At 47.1% G+C, this 12,357-nt stretch overlaps 1 protein-coding gene across 2 annotated transcripts; it reads left to right on the top strand.

The window, feature by feature from the left end:
- Positions 1-1,707: 1,707 nt before the first annotated feature.
- LOC140646337 (lactosylceramide 4-alpha-galactosyltransferase-like) lies at positions 1,708-11,638 on the top strand. 2 transcript variants are annotated; one of them, XM_072850115.1, is made up of 3 exons: positions 1,708-1,845; positions 8,347-8,457; positions 9,504-11,638. In XM_072850115.1, exon 3 carries the CDS (start codon positions 9,537-9,539, stop codon positions 10,638-10,640), a length of 1,104 nt encoding a protein of 367 aa, XP_072706216.1. In that variant the 5' UTR covers positions 1,708-1,845; positions 8,347-8,457; positions 9,504-9,536; the 3' UTR covers positions 10,641-11,638. The 2 variants fall into 2 exon arrangements, with proteins under 2 accessions (XP_072706216.1, XP_072706209.1); XM_072850108.1 differs by lacking the exon at positions 1,708-1,845 and having other exon boundaries at positions 8,320-8,457.
- Positions 11,639-12,357: the final 719 nt, after the last annotated feature.

Here is a 12,357-nt window from a genome sequence, read left to right as displayed (position 1 = left end):
TTCCTTGGTGTTTTTTCTGGTGGCTGGGGACGGTCCTGGTACTATGAGGCTGAGCAGCCCTTGGCCAGAGATGTCTGATCTCTCAGGGGTCTCTGACCCCTACCTGCATTATAGGGAACTACAGCATGTCAAAGGCAATCTCAACTCCTGTGGTTCAGCCGTGGGAAATGCTGATGGATTTATCGCTTCATGTTTGATTTTTTTTTTCCCTCTTGTGTTTTACTCACATTTGATCTTTTTTTCAGCTTGTGCTGTTTTTCTTGGGAGAACGTTAACTCTGAGGCAAAGATAGGATCTGTGTAGCTGTGCCAGTACCCGTGCTGTGAGTGAAATGCAGCCTCTCTGCCTTGCATTAATCCTCATCTTCATAATGTCTTTGCAGGAGATGAAGAAAAGAGCTAGTGCTTACCAGAATATGTTTGGATTCTTATAGCCGTGACAGCTTGTTTCCTGCAGACCTTTTCCCCAGTCCTTTCCTACCCGCTACGTCGTGGGCACATCAGTTTTCACCTTCCAGTACTACAGAGTATGATCTAAACTGCAGGCAGGCCCGGACCTTTTGGGCAGAGGACTCTGTGCAGCAGTCCCTTTATGGACAAGGTGCTCAGTGGAGTGGTCCACTGGCATGTTGCTTTATGGTCACTTCATTGTGGGATCCGAAAGATCCTACAGCAGTGCTGGAGCAAGTCGTGCTCCCTGCTTCATCCGTTCACCTTCCGATGTGATCCTTCCATCCCTCCCTTCCCACATGATTCCTGAGTTAGCTCAGCAACACCCCACTATTCTCTGGCTGCTTCTGACACTGGGAACTGATGTTTCCAGCCGCTCCCTGTAGGCATGGGATGGTGCAGAAAGAACCTGTGGTTACCAGAACTGAGCCAAGCTGGGGATAAAAACTAGAAAGAGCAGCTCTGAAGTTGAGGACAAGGGTACCAGCTAAGCCTGCATCAACTATGTGGCCTCCTTCTACTGGGGAAGTGAGCAGCAGAGCTACATACTGGGGTTGGCACCTAACAGTTGACATGAAAGGCTAGTCGCATGCTGGGCACAGGGAGTTCTGGGTTAGCTCTTGTGCCATTTCAGGACTGGGGCTGCTATGACTTCAGCTGGGCTGTCACCCAAATGTGGGCTCGACATGGTTCCTAGGAAATTTTAAAGCCCAGGTGAAAGCTAATGCTCACAACTAGGGATTAGACTTGACCTGCAAATCTATGGTTTTGGTCCATTTCCAGTAACCCCAACCAGTCCTGTAAGTCCAGAAGGATACGAAAATAGCAAGGGACAGAAAGCTGCAGGGTGAGTCTGAAACTGAGCTCTGACTTGCTTTCTTAAGCTTGTCGCTTTGTGAGGCTGCTGCTAACAGCCATGTCGCCAGCTGGTGGCAGCTTGTTTCTTTTCCTCTTGAACTCCTGCTGCACACTTGTGAGCAGAGGTTCGTCTGTGCTGCCGGCACTGACAAGCGCATTGCTGTGCCTGGCTCACCCGCTCCTGGCAGCGACTCAGGTGCTCCATACCACGCAGCACGGCACGTTCTGCCTTGCCACGTACTCGTTAAGGTAGAGGTGCAATCGCTCTTATCATAAAAGGAGAGAGATCTCTTCTCTGGTGGTACGTCAGCCTTGCGACTACTACTAAGTGCCTTTACCTGTCAGTCCATCAGTCCCTATTGTGTCTGTACGTATTCAAAATGGGAGTTTACCCGCTGTTTTTCAGAAGCAGCCAAGCAATACAATGCACCGAGTCTAATACTGGGTTTTCCATGAAACAGCTCCCTTGTGCATAAAAGTAGTGTGGAGAGACCCCCAGGAGTGAAGCTGAGGAAGTGCTAATTCTTTGTGATTTCAGGTGAGGATGAACAAATAACGAGCTGTTTCCTTGCCCTGCACCTCAGTGGTGGTCTGACAGAAACCGCAAGTCTAGTATTTCTTCTTAGTCCTGGTAGAAGTCTCAATTCCTGGGGAAGGGAGAGCTGAGGGGCACAGCACTGGGCTCTGGGCTACAGTCCCCTCCTTGGTGCCTGGATATCTTTGATGCTGAGCCATCTCTACGCTTGGTATTAGGGTCTGGCAGCTGTCGGTGGGGTTCAGAGTCTTCTTAGTGGCAATACTTATATCTAAACTTGGTCTTTTCCTGCTGCAAGGGTTGGCTCAGGGGTTAGTGCTCGCATGCACTGTTCTGGTGCACCACTGCACTATCTCTGAGCTTGCTCAGCAAGCACCTTACATTGTGGCTGTAGCTAAGAGCTCTGGGAACATTAGAAGAACCGCTTCTCTGGTATGAATTCATATGCCACCATTCTCAAATAGCACTGTCACTGGGTGCAAGCTAATCCTGTCAATGTGTTACTGTCCGAGAAAATAACAGCTCCTGCTAGCGTTTCTTCACATTTGATGAAGCTATTGAGCAAGCTCACTTAACTGAAATTGAGCATGCCTGATTTTATGGAAGCCGATACAGCTCTATCTTAATTAATTCAACAAATTTCCTACTCTATCTAAGTGTGATAGCATTACTGACTATTTTCCACTAATCTTAGACTCATCAAGTCCAATCGTTAACCTAGCACTGCCAAGTCCACCACTAAACCATGTCCCTAAGCACCACATCTACAAGTCTTTTAAATACCTCCAGGGATGGCGACTCAACCACTTCCCTGGGCAGCCTGTACCAATGCTTGATAACCCTTTCAGTGAATAAATTTTTCGTAATATCCAACCTAAACCTCCCCTGGCGCAACTTGAGGCCATTTCCTCTTGTCCTATCACTTGTTACTTAGGAGAAGGGACTGACACCCACCTCTCTACAACCTCCTTTCAGGTACTTGTAGAGAGCGATAAGGTCTCCCCTCAGCCTCCTTTTCTCCAGGCTAAACAACCCCAGTTCCCTCAGCCGTTCCTCATAAGAATTCTGCTCTAGACCCTTCACCAGCTTCGTTGCCCTTCTCTGGACATGCTCCAGCACCTCAATGTCTCTCTTGGAGTGAGGGGCCCAAAACTGAACACAGCATTGGAGGTGCAGCCTCACCAGTGCCGAGTACAGGGGGACAATCATTTCCCTAGTCCTGCTGGCCACACTGTTTCTGATACAAGCCAGGATGCCATTGGCCTTCTTGGCCACCTGGGCACACTGCTGGCTCATATTCAGCAAGCTATTGACCAACACGCCCAGGTCCTTTTCTGCCTGGCAGCTTTCCAGCCACTCTTCCCCAAGCCTGTAGCGTTGCATGGGGTTATTGTGACCCAAGAGCAGGACCTTGCACTTAGCCTTGTTGAACCTCATACAATTGGCCTCAGCCCATCAATCCAGCCTGTCCAGATCCCTCTGTAGAGCCTTCCTTTCCTCAAGCAGATCAACACTCTTGCACAACTTGGTGTCATCTCCAAACTTACTGAGGGTGCACTCGATCCAGATCATTATTAAAGGTATTAAACAGAACTGGCCCCAATACTGATCCCTGGGGAACACCACTTGTGACCAACCGCCAACTGGATTTAACTCCATTCACCACAAGTCTTTGGGCCCGGCCATCCAACCAGTTCTTTACCTAGCGAAGCGTATGCCCATCCAAGCCATGAGCAGCCAGTTTCTCCAGGAGAATGCTGTGGGAAACAGTGTCAAAGGCTTTACTAAAGTCCAGGCAGGCAACATCCACAGCCTTTCCCTCATCCACTAAGCAGGTCACCTTGTCATAGAAGGAGATCAGGTTAGTCAAGCAGGACCTGCCTTTCATAAGCCCATGCTGACTGGGCCTGATCACCTGGTTGTCCTGTATGTGCTGCGTGATGGCACTCAAGGTGATCTGCTCCATAACCTTCCCTGGCACCCAGGTCAGGCTGACAGGCCTGTAGTTCCCCAGGTCCTCCTTCTGGCCCTTCTTGTAGATGGGCACCACATTTGCTAACCCCCAGTCATCTGGGACCTCCCCGGTTAGCCAGGACTGCTGGTAAAGGATTGAAAGTGGCTTGGTGAGCACTTCTGCCAGCTCCCTCAGTGCCCTTGGGTGGATCCCATCTGGCCCCATTGACTTGTGTGTGTCTAAGTGGTGTAGCAGGTCGCTAACCATTTCCCCTTGGACTATGGGGGCTTCATTCTGCTCCCTGTCCCAGTCTTCCAGCTCGGGGTGCTGGGTACCCAGAGAACAACCGGTCTGACTATTAAAGACTGAGGCAAAGAAGGCATTGAGTACCTCACCTTTTCCTCATCCTTTGTCACTGTGTTTTGCCCTGCATCCCATAAAGGATGGAGATTCTCCTTAGCCCTCCTTTTGTTGCTAATGCATTTACAGAAACATGACTGGCTATGTGATTTTCTGTTTGTGGCCGTTACTTACATACATCATTGGTTCTCTCTCTTGCAAATAACAGAGTCTGTATATTTTTTTCTGGATAACTTCAGTGAGATGCCATCACATCTATGGCCACATTCTGTACAGTGATTTGGGAATCAACAGCTATAAAACTGCCATATAATTTGTCCCCACAATCTGTTTACTTTTTGCAGAAACTTGCTCATATCCTCCGGCTCTTTGCTGTTGCTTGTTTTTAATTTTTCTTACCGCACGGAGTGTCTATCCAGCACTGCATTAGAGCTATATGAGTGGGTATTTTCACTTTTCGTGCTCTTATTTCACAAGAAAACTTAGTTCTAAAAAACATGTAAGTGAACTTGGATATTGCAGGGTTCACCCTGGAAAGGTGATGTTGTGATTAAGTACAAAAGATGCAGTTAAGAGAGCAGTACCTTAAGTGTCCTCTGTATATGGCTGCAATATCTTATGGCTTGGTCTAATATACCCATTACAATTACAATGCTTACTCTCATCTCACCTCAAATATTTGCACATGCTTGGTCTGCCACTCTCTATGGTCAGAAGGAGGAGGTCTCAAGCTGTTGCTAAAATGCTAAATAATTGCTAAAAAATGCTAAATAAATGATTCCTCTAAATACTAGGGGAATTAGCTGGTAGATTCATCCCTGTTTGGCACCGCTCTGCTCTTCCATGCCTAACAGACTGATTAGTCACCCACTGAATGTTGGTATTGTCAAATCTTACCTCTTCTACTCTTGTTGGTAATGTAAATGTGGAGAAAATGGAGATCTGCAGCTGTTTTCTGCTGGGTCCCAAAATACTCCTATCAGGCTGCTTGTGACCAGTGATATTGTTCAAGACCCCTAGCAGCTACCTGGGTATCCAGCAGCACTTTGCTGGACCTTTTCCCTCTCTGTTTCTGTTACTGAATTTGTAGCAAATTTAGACACCCCCTCCAGTGTTTTTCTGTTCATATGCCCACACACTTGAAGGGACATCACTAAACACACCAGTACTTGACTCATTCTCCTGAAGACAACTGGGACTGGTGCAATCACTTCCAAGGCTGATTAGAGCTATGCTGCCGTGTTTCTATTTGATGTACCCTAAATGTAGCTGTTGAATAGTTTAATGGCATAAGGTAGTTGAAGTTGCACTAAAATTGTGCAACAAAGACAAGCAATGGTAAGACAAAGCAAGAAGGGAAGGTATACCACAGTATACTTTCATTTAGCCTGTGAAGCTAGATTTGGATGTTCATGGCATATTCTGGCTGATCTCAGCTGTACCAGATTCTCCAGCCCTGCCCCAGTCTTGATGCCTCTAGCACTGGGTCCCATGCTAAGAGCGGCAACTCTCCTATGCTTCCCCAGCATCTGATCTGCGCTGGCTAAGACAGTTGTTTATACTGGTTATGCTAAGGTCTAGGCCTGGAGGTTTGAGAACTTCCAGAGAAGTCATAATCTGAGAATTATACCATTCTAATGTAATTATGTAAAAGCAATTCTAATTGCTTGTAGTGTGAACTGAGAATGTAATGTTTCATTCTCTGACATAGCTAAATGCACACCCTCAAAGAATCTGTACAGTTTATTTCTTCCCATTTATTGCCACTGCCTGAACTGTCACGAAGATCTGATGATGTTCTGTAACAACGTTGCTCAACAGTGTACAGTTTTTCCTATTAGGAACAATTTGCCAGATTTCAGGGACTTCTGAGTATCTGCTGTTGCAATTTGAAAAACAGAGGATTGCAGAAACTGGTGATGCTTGTTTGGCTTCATCTAAGTTGGCTTCATGTACAATTCATGTTGTACCATCACCCAGTCATTCAATTGTCATCCAATTTTGGTTGTTTGCATTTTTTTGTTGTCTGTGCTTTTGCTACCAAGAAAATATCAGTAAAGCACATTTACAGTCATGTAGGGCAGGAACCCCTTAGGGGCACCAAAAGTAGACGTGAGCATGTGCTGCTCCAGCAGCATCAGATTGGGTGAAGTCCTTGCACAGAGGAGTTACAAGATCTTCCATGTCTGGTCCCTTTGTACTGCGTTTTATCCTTTTTGTGCTTGGAACAAGGGAAACTTGCTATCATTTAAGTATCAGCCTTTACCTTATGCAGTAAGGTGTCTCTGCACATTTTACAGTTTTTGTTTGAACTGGGGTTTTTGTTTTGTTTTGTTTTGTTCTGTTTTTTTTCTTTGCATATTTCCAGCACTGCATTGGTTAGCTAGGCTTTTAAATTTAGCAAGCAAGGTCGTGAAAATTATATGCAGTATTCTGCAAATCATGTATTGTCAGAAAATATGCATTAGTGGGTCTCTGGCTCTGTTGAAGAAATTCTTGTGGCGTGTGAGTATCTAACCAGTCCTTGTCACACTCTCAGAGGGTCTCAGCATCTGCCTGTTTCTGCATTGGTATGAGAAGGAAAAGCATTACCTTCCTTTCATTGGGGTATTGAACACATTTTGGAAGAACAGGGGCAGACATGTCCACATCAGCAGAAGGACCAGTGACCAGGTCCAGGACTAGGAGCAGTGTCCCCAGTGACATCTTATTATTGTCACTGGGGATCTAGTCAATGGGTTATGCAGGGTCCTTCATCTAACCCTAATGCAGATTACACAAGTGGATAAGGGACTGCAGGCATCACTGCCTGTAGTAAGAACACAGGTGCCTACACCAAGGACTGTTAAAGTTAGGTGAGATTGAAGCCTACTGTGGCTTCTAGAAACCTGGGCATAGCCAATGCAGTGATTGACTTGAGGAGAGGAGAAAAGTACATGGGCTGACCAGCTGGAAAGCATCTTGGCAGAAAAGGACCTGATGGTCCTGTGGACAAGAAGTTGACCAGGAGCCAGCAGTGTGCCTTTGTGGCAAAGAAGGCCAAGAGCCTGCTGGGCTGCATTATGTAGAGCATTGCCTGCAAGGTCAAGGGAAGCAATCCTTCCCCACTACTCAGCACTAGTGAGACACATCTGGAGTGCTGGTTCTGGGCTCCCCAGTAAAAATGAGACATGGACATGCTGGAGCAAGTCCAGCGAAGGGCCACTAAGATGAGAAAGGGACTGGAGCACGTGCTGTACAAAGAGAGGCTGAGAGAGCTCTGATAATTTTTCTTGGAGAAGAGAAGACTCAGGGTGTGTCTTGTCAAAGTGCATCAATACCTGATTGGAGACAGGTGGGGTAAAGAAGACAAGCCAGACTCTTCTCTGTGGAGTCCAGTGACAGGATGAGACGCAATGGGCACAAATTGAAATACGGGAAATTAGAATGAAAGAAATGGTGCTGAAACACTGGAACAGGTTGCCCAGAGGGCTTGTGGAGCCTCTGTCCTCAGACAAGGTCAAAAGGCAAGAGGGCATGGTCCTGAGCCACCTGCTCTGTCAGAGCAATAGGCCTGACATTTGTTGCAGGCAACTGAGTAGAAACTGCAGTAAACCCTAAACTTAGTGGCTGTATGGATAAGGGTGGCATTTTATGAACACGTCAACGTGTCTTCTGTAGGGGGTCAGCTGCCATCGAGCACAGGGACAAGGGGGAACTCTATCATAAAATGAGGGACACCTGAATTTGGCAAAGTCATTCAGTGAAGTATCCAGCGTAAGAGGGAGTATTCCCAAATGGATGAGTAAATTAATTGGTCAAAAGAGTGTGTGTTCAAAGGAGCATTCAGAACTGAAGTCTTGGGGTGGGAGGAGGCAGCTCTGTGAAACTCTCAGCTCTGTTCTCGTGGCAGCCACGCAAGCAGCGCAAGCACTGGGAATTCTTAGCAAAGGAGGAGAAAACAAAACAGCAACCAGTTTCCTGCCACAGTATAAAGCGTAATGTTTAGCGATAATGGGGTTTCAATTTCCTTCGTCTTTTGTTGTTTGTTTTTTTTTCTGATTAATTTCTAATTACATGAGTTCTTCACAGCACAGCTGCATGACCCTTCTTTCAGCCACTGTATTAGCTGAATGTATGACATCACATCCTCCTTGATCTGCTTTTTTTCTCCATGTGTTCAGACTCCATCTTTCACCATTTCTTTTCAGAAGAAGGAAGTGCCAGACCATAGAGTTATAGGCTCTCTCAGAGACACTAACCTCTTGAAAATCTTGTCCAGCTGAGCAGTGACTTCTGTGGTGTCTTGAAAGCAGGGACAGGTGAGTAGTACTTGCAGTTTCTGTGCAACAGGACTTGCAATTTCAGAGGAAGGTAGAGAGCCAGATTTCCTGTGTTTGTTTTGTGAAAGAAATGGACGGGCTTATGCCGTGTCTAAAATGTCCTCTTATCCGCTACAAAAGCAGAAATGTATTCCTTAATATATAGAAGTGTGACTGTAGTAGACGTTCCTCCTCTTACTAAAAATATGCATGTAACCTTGAAGCGTGCTCACTGTTAGATTAGTGCCGCGCTTTCCTGCCTTCTCTACAGCAAAGGCTCTGTCCCTCAAGCCTCTACCTACTTTCCCTTCTACAGTTTACCAAGCTAAAAATGATTTACAGGATTCAAGAGGATGTGGCATGGAGGGAAAGGGACAAAGGTGTGTAAAAAGCAGAGTGGGGTTTTTTTTGCTGCCTGTAACACCCACAGCACATGCTGGCATTTCTCTGCAGGAGAAGAAAATATTCTGGGAATCCAGACCTGACAATTTGTCTATCAGCTGCCTCTCCTCTGTCCCCAAAGCCCCAGTGCCTAGTGGAGAGCGGTGGCTCCGTCCTGTTGCATTTGGAAGCCTCCTGGTGCGGCTGAGAAGTCATTTTCTGGCTACATGGAGAGTTTAGTATGTGAGCCAGTTGCAGTAACCAGAGGTGAATGACAAATGGGATTGTGCCAGCTGGGTTCTCTGTTGTGTTCTTTGTGTGTTTGGTTACAGCTGTTTGATTAAAGCTTTTACTGTTTCCTGAAGCTCCCTGTTCTGGAGCATGGGGATGGGGATTTGGATTTGGATTTGGAGATGGAGCAGAGGGAGGCAGGAGAAATGCCACAATCCTCCTTGCTGCTTCCCCCTCAGTTGTGCATTGATCTGAAGGCCCTGTGGCAATACAGAGAAGCCAGGAGACTGTTTCAGAAGTGATGAAAAGGCATAATTTAAGCATGCTGCCCTGAGGTGTAAGAAGGAGAGTTCTGCTCTGCCGTGGCGCTGTCCCAAGGCTCGTGGTCTGCTGCCTTGCCTATCAGTGTCTTTTTCTTCTTTTCTCCCCTTCAGATCACGACGGTTGTCTTGGGAGAGCAGGCTCTGATGGGGGCGACACTGCCCAGGATGTCCAACTGCCTGCCAAATCTGACCACGGTGCCACTGAGCCACAGGCTTGGGGCTCTGTTTATCGCCACCATTTCATTTGTGTTCTTTGCCAGTGTCATGTTCTACTGGAGAACTGGGGAGGACACTGAGGGCCAGCTCTACAGCTTGTCTACACAAAGCCGGTGTGCTCAGCTTTTGCCTTACCTGCCCCATGGCACTGCAGCTGGGCCCTCTCCTTCGCCAGGGGATGTGTTTTTTGTGGAGACCTCAGAGCAAACTAACCCAAGTTACTTGTTCACGTGCTCTGTGGAGTCAGCGGCCCGGACGCACCCTGAGACAAGGGTCGTGTTGCTCATGAAAGGTTTGGCAAAGAGTAATGCCTCGTTACCCAACCACTGGGGCTTCTCGTTGCTGAGCTGCTTCCCCAATGTGGAAATCTGGCCCCTGGACTTGCTGGAGCTTTTCTCAGGGACGCCTCTGGCAAAGTGGTACTTGCAGTCAGACCACCAGAAGGAACCTTATTTCTTACCCGTCCTGTCTGACGCCTGCAGAATTGCCATCATGTGGAAATTTGGTGGCATCTACCTGGACACAGACTTCATTGTGCTCAGGAACTTGAGGAACCTCACCAATGCCCTCGGTATGCAGTCTCAGGATGTACTGAACGGGGCCTTTCTGTCCTTCAAACCCAAGCATGAGTTCATGGAGCTTTGCATGAAGGACTTTGTGGATAACTACAATGGCTGGGTCTGGGGGCACCAGGGCCCACACCTCTTAACGCGTGTCTTCAAGAAGTGGTGCTCCATCAATAATATCCAGAACAACATGAGCTGCAAAGGGGTGTGTGCTCTTTCCCCAGAAGCCTTTTATCCTGTTTGCTGGGAGGACTGGAAGAAGTTGTTTGATACAATCAGCTCCTCGGAGCTTCAGAAGCTCCTTAAGAACACCTATGCAGTGCACGTATGGAACAAACTGAGCCACGGGACAAGGCTAGAGATCACGTCCCAGGCTTTGCTGGCTCAGCTGTATTCTCAGTTCTGCCCTTCCACATATGCGAAGATGAAGAAGGACTCTGAAGAGCAGTCAAGGCCTGTAATGTGACCTGTGGGCCCTTGGCTGCAGGGAAGTTCCCCAACCTGAAGGAAACTGAGTGCCTTTCACCTTCCATGGAGCAGGTATTCTGTGTGACTTCTCAGTGATTTTGTACCATTTCCGATATCTGCCTCAGATCCCACGTGCTTCAAATATACACCAGAACCTGAGTTTGGACGCTCTTGTCCTTCCGTAGCCCTTGATGCTGCGGGGAAGGGTGAACTTGTTCATCGCTGCCTATCAGTTGCTCCTGTGTTGCTGTTCTCTCAATCGTATCAGGCCTGGAACGCCTCTTGTGTAGTTTCAACAGCTGTAGGAACCCTTGGCTTGCTCTCTGTAATGTTTCTAAGTATGTAACTAGATGCCAGCCAGTGCTACAGGACACGGTTTAGAGGAGATTTGGACCAAATTCCCTGGGTGGTAAAGATTCTTACAGCTGTTGAAGTTTTGGGGGAGACTGCGAGTACGTGAAAATTGCTTAAAGAAACGGAAAACATTTTAAATGCCTGCTCGGCTCAGTGTAAAGTTTTTCTTGTTTTCCAACGGTACTTTATTTCAAATGATCTTGTCTACTGTTTTACATTCCACAGCGATAGGCCGACTTTTCTGTCCTCTTCAGGAAAACAAATAGACAGAAGCAGTTCTTTTACCAGCATGGCGAAATGCGACAGGTATTGAGAACAATACTCTCGTGCCGAGTGACTGCTTGGAAGTAGAAGTGTCCTTGTCTAAATGACACATCTGCAACTCCTGGTTAATGAGGAGGTATTGGATAGTGTGGGACCTGAGCATAACGTAAATGGTATGGAATAAGTGGTGGAGAATGTGCTGGTTTTGACTGGGATAGAGTTAATTTTCTTCATAGTAGCTAGCATGGGGCTGTGTTTTGGATTTGTGCTGGAAGCAGTGTTGATAACACAGGGATGTTTTAGTTACTGCTGAGCAGTGCTTACACAGAGTCAAGGCCTCTTCTGCTTCTCACCCCACCCCACCAGCGAGTAGGCTGGGGGTGCAAGGAGCTGGGAGGGGACACAGCTGGGGACAGCTGACCCCAACTGACCAAAGGTATATTCCATACCATATGGCATCATGCTCAGCATATAAAGCTGGGGGAAGAAGGAGGAAGGGAGGGACGTTTGGAGTGATGGTGTTTGTCTTCCCAAGTAACTGTTACGTGTGATAGAGCCCTGCTTTCCTGGAGATGGCTGAACACCTGCCTGCCGATGGGAAGGAGTGAATGAATTCCTTGTTTTGCTTTGCTTGCGTGAGCGGCTTTTGCTTTACTTATTAAAGTGTCTTTATCTCAACCCATGAGTTTTTACCCTTCCGATTGTCTCCCCCATCCCACCAGGGTAGAGTGAGCGAGCGGCTGTGTGGTACTCAGTTGCTGGCTGGGGTAAACCACAACAATGTGTCTCAGTGGTGAATGTAGGCAGAAGAAGCCGATGGCTTTCAAGATGTAGTTTCTTCTTCTTCTTGTTCTTTTAACAACCAGTCTTTTTTCTACCAAAAAACCCCCCTCTCAGGAATCTCTTTCTGTTTTATTGTACAATTGACAGAATTCTGGAGAGCATAATCAGTGGGAATATTTCTTGATTAAAAGATTCCCATCAGAAGCATGTGAACATAACCAACACATTTTGGCTAGGTTAATCATTTTAGCCAGGTGAGTTTCTTAATTAAGTTCACAGCACAGCTGCATCACCCAGGTCCTCTCCCTGTACTA

The sequence above is a fragment of the Ciconia boyciana genome, chromosome 1 (genome assembly GCF_034638445.1).
Source record: "Ciconia boyciana chromosome 1, ASM3463844v1, whole genome shotgun sequence".
In the NCBI taxonomy this organism is placed as follows: domain Eukaryota; kingdom Metazoa; phylum Chordata; class Aves; order Ciconiiformes; family Ciconiidae; genus Ciconia; species Ciconia boyciana.
The sequence above is the reverse complement of the archived record's forward strand: the minus strand, read 5'-3'. Positions and strand labels throughout refer to the sequence as shown.

Excerpts from the sequence above, each read along its gene's own strand:
- LOC140646337 (XM_072850115.1), top strand. The coding sequence starts at position 9,537 with ATGGGGGCGACACTGCCCAGGATGTCCAACTGCCTGCCAAATCTGACC.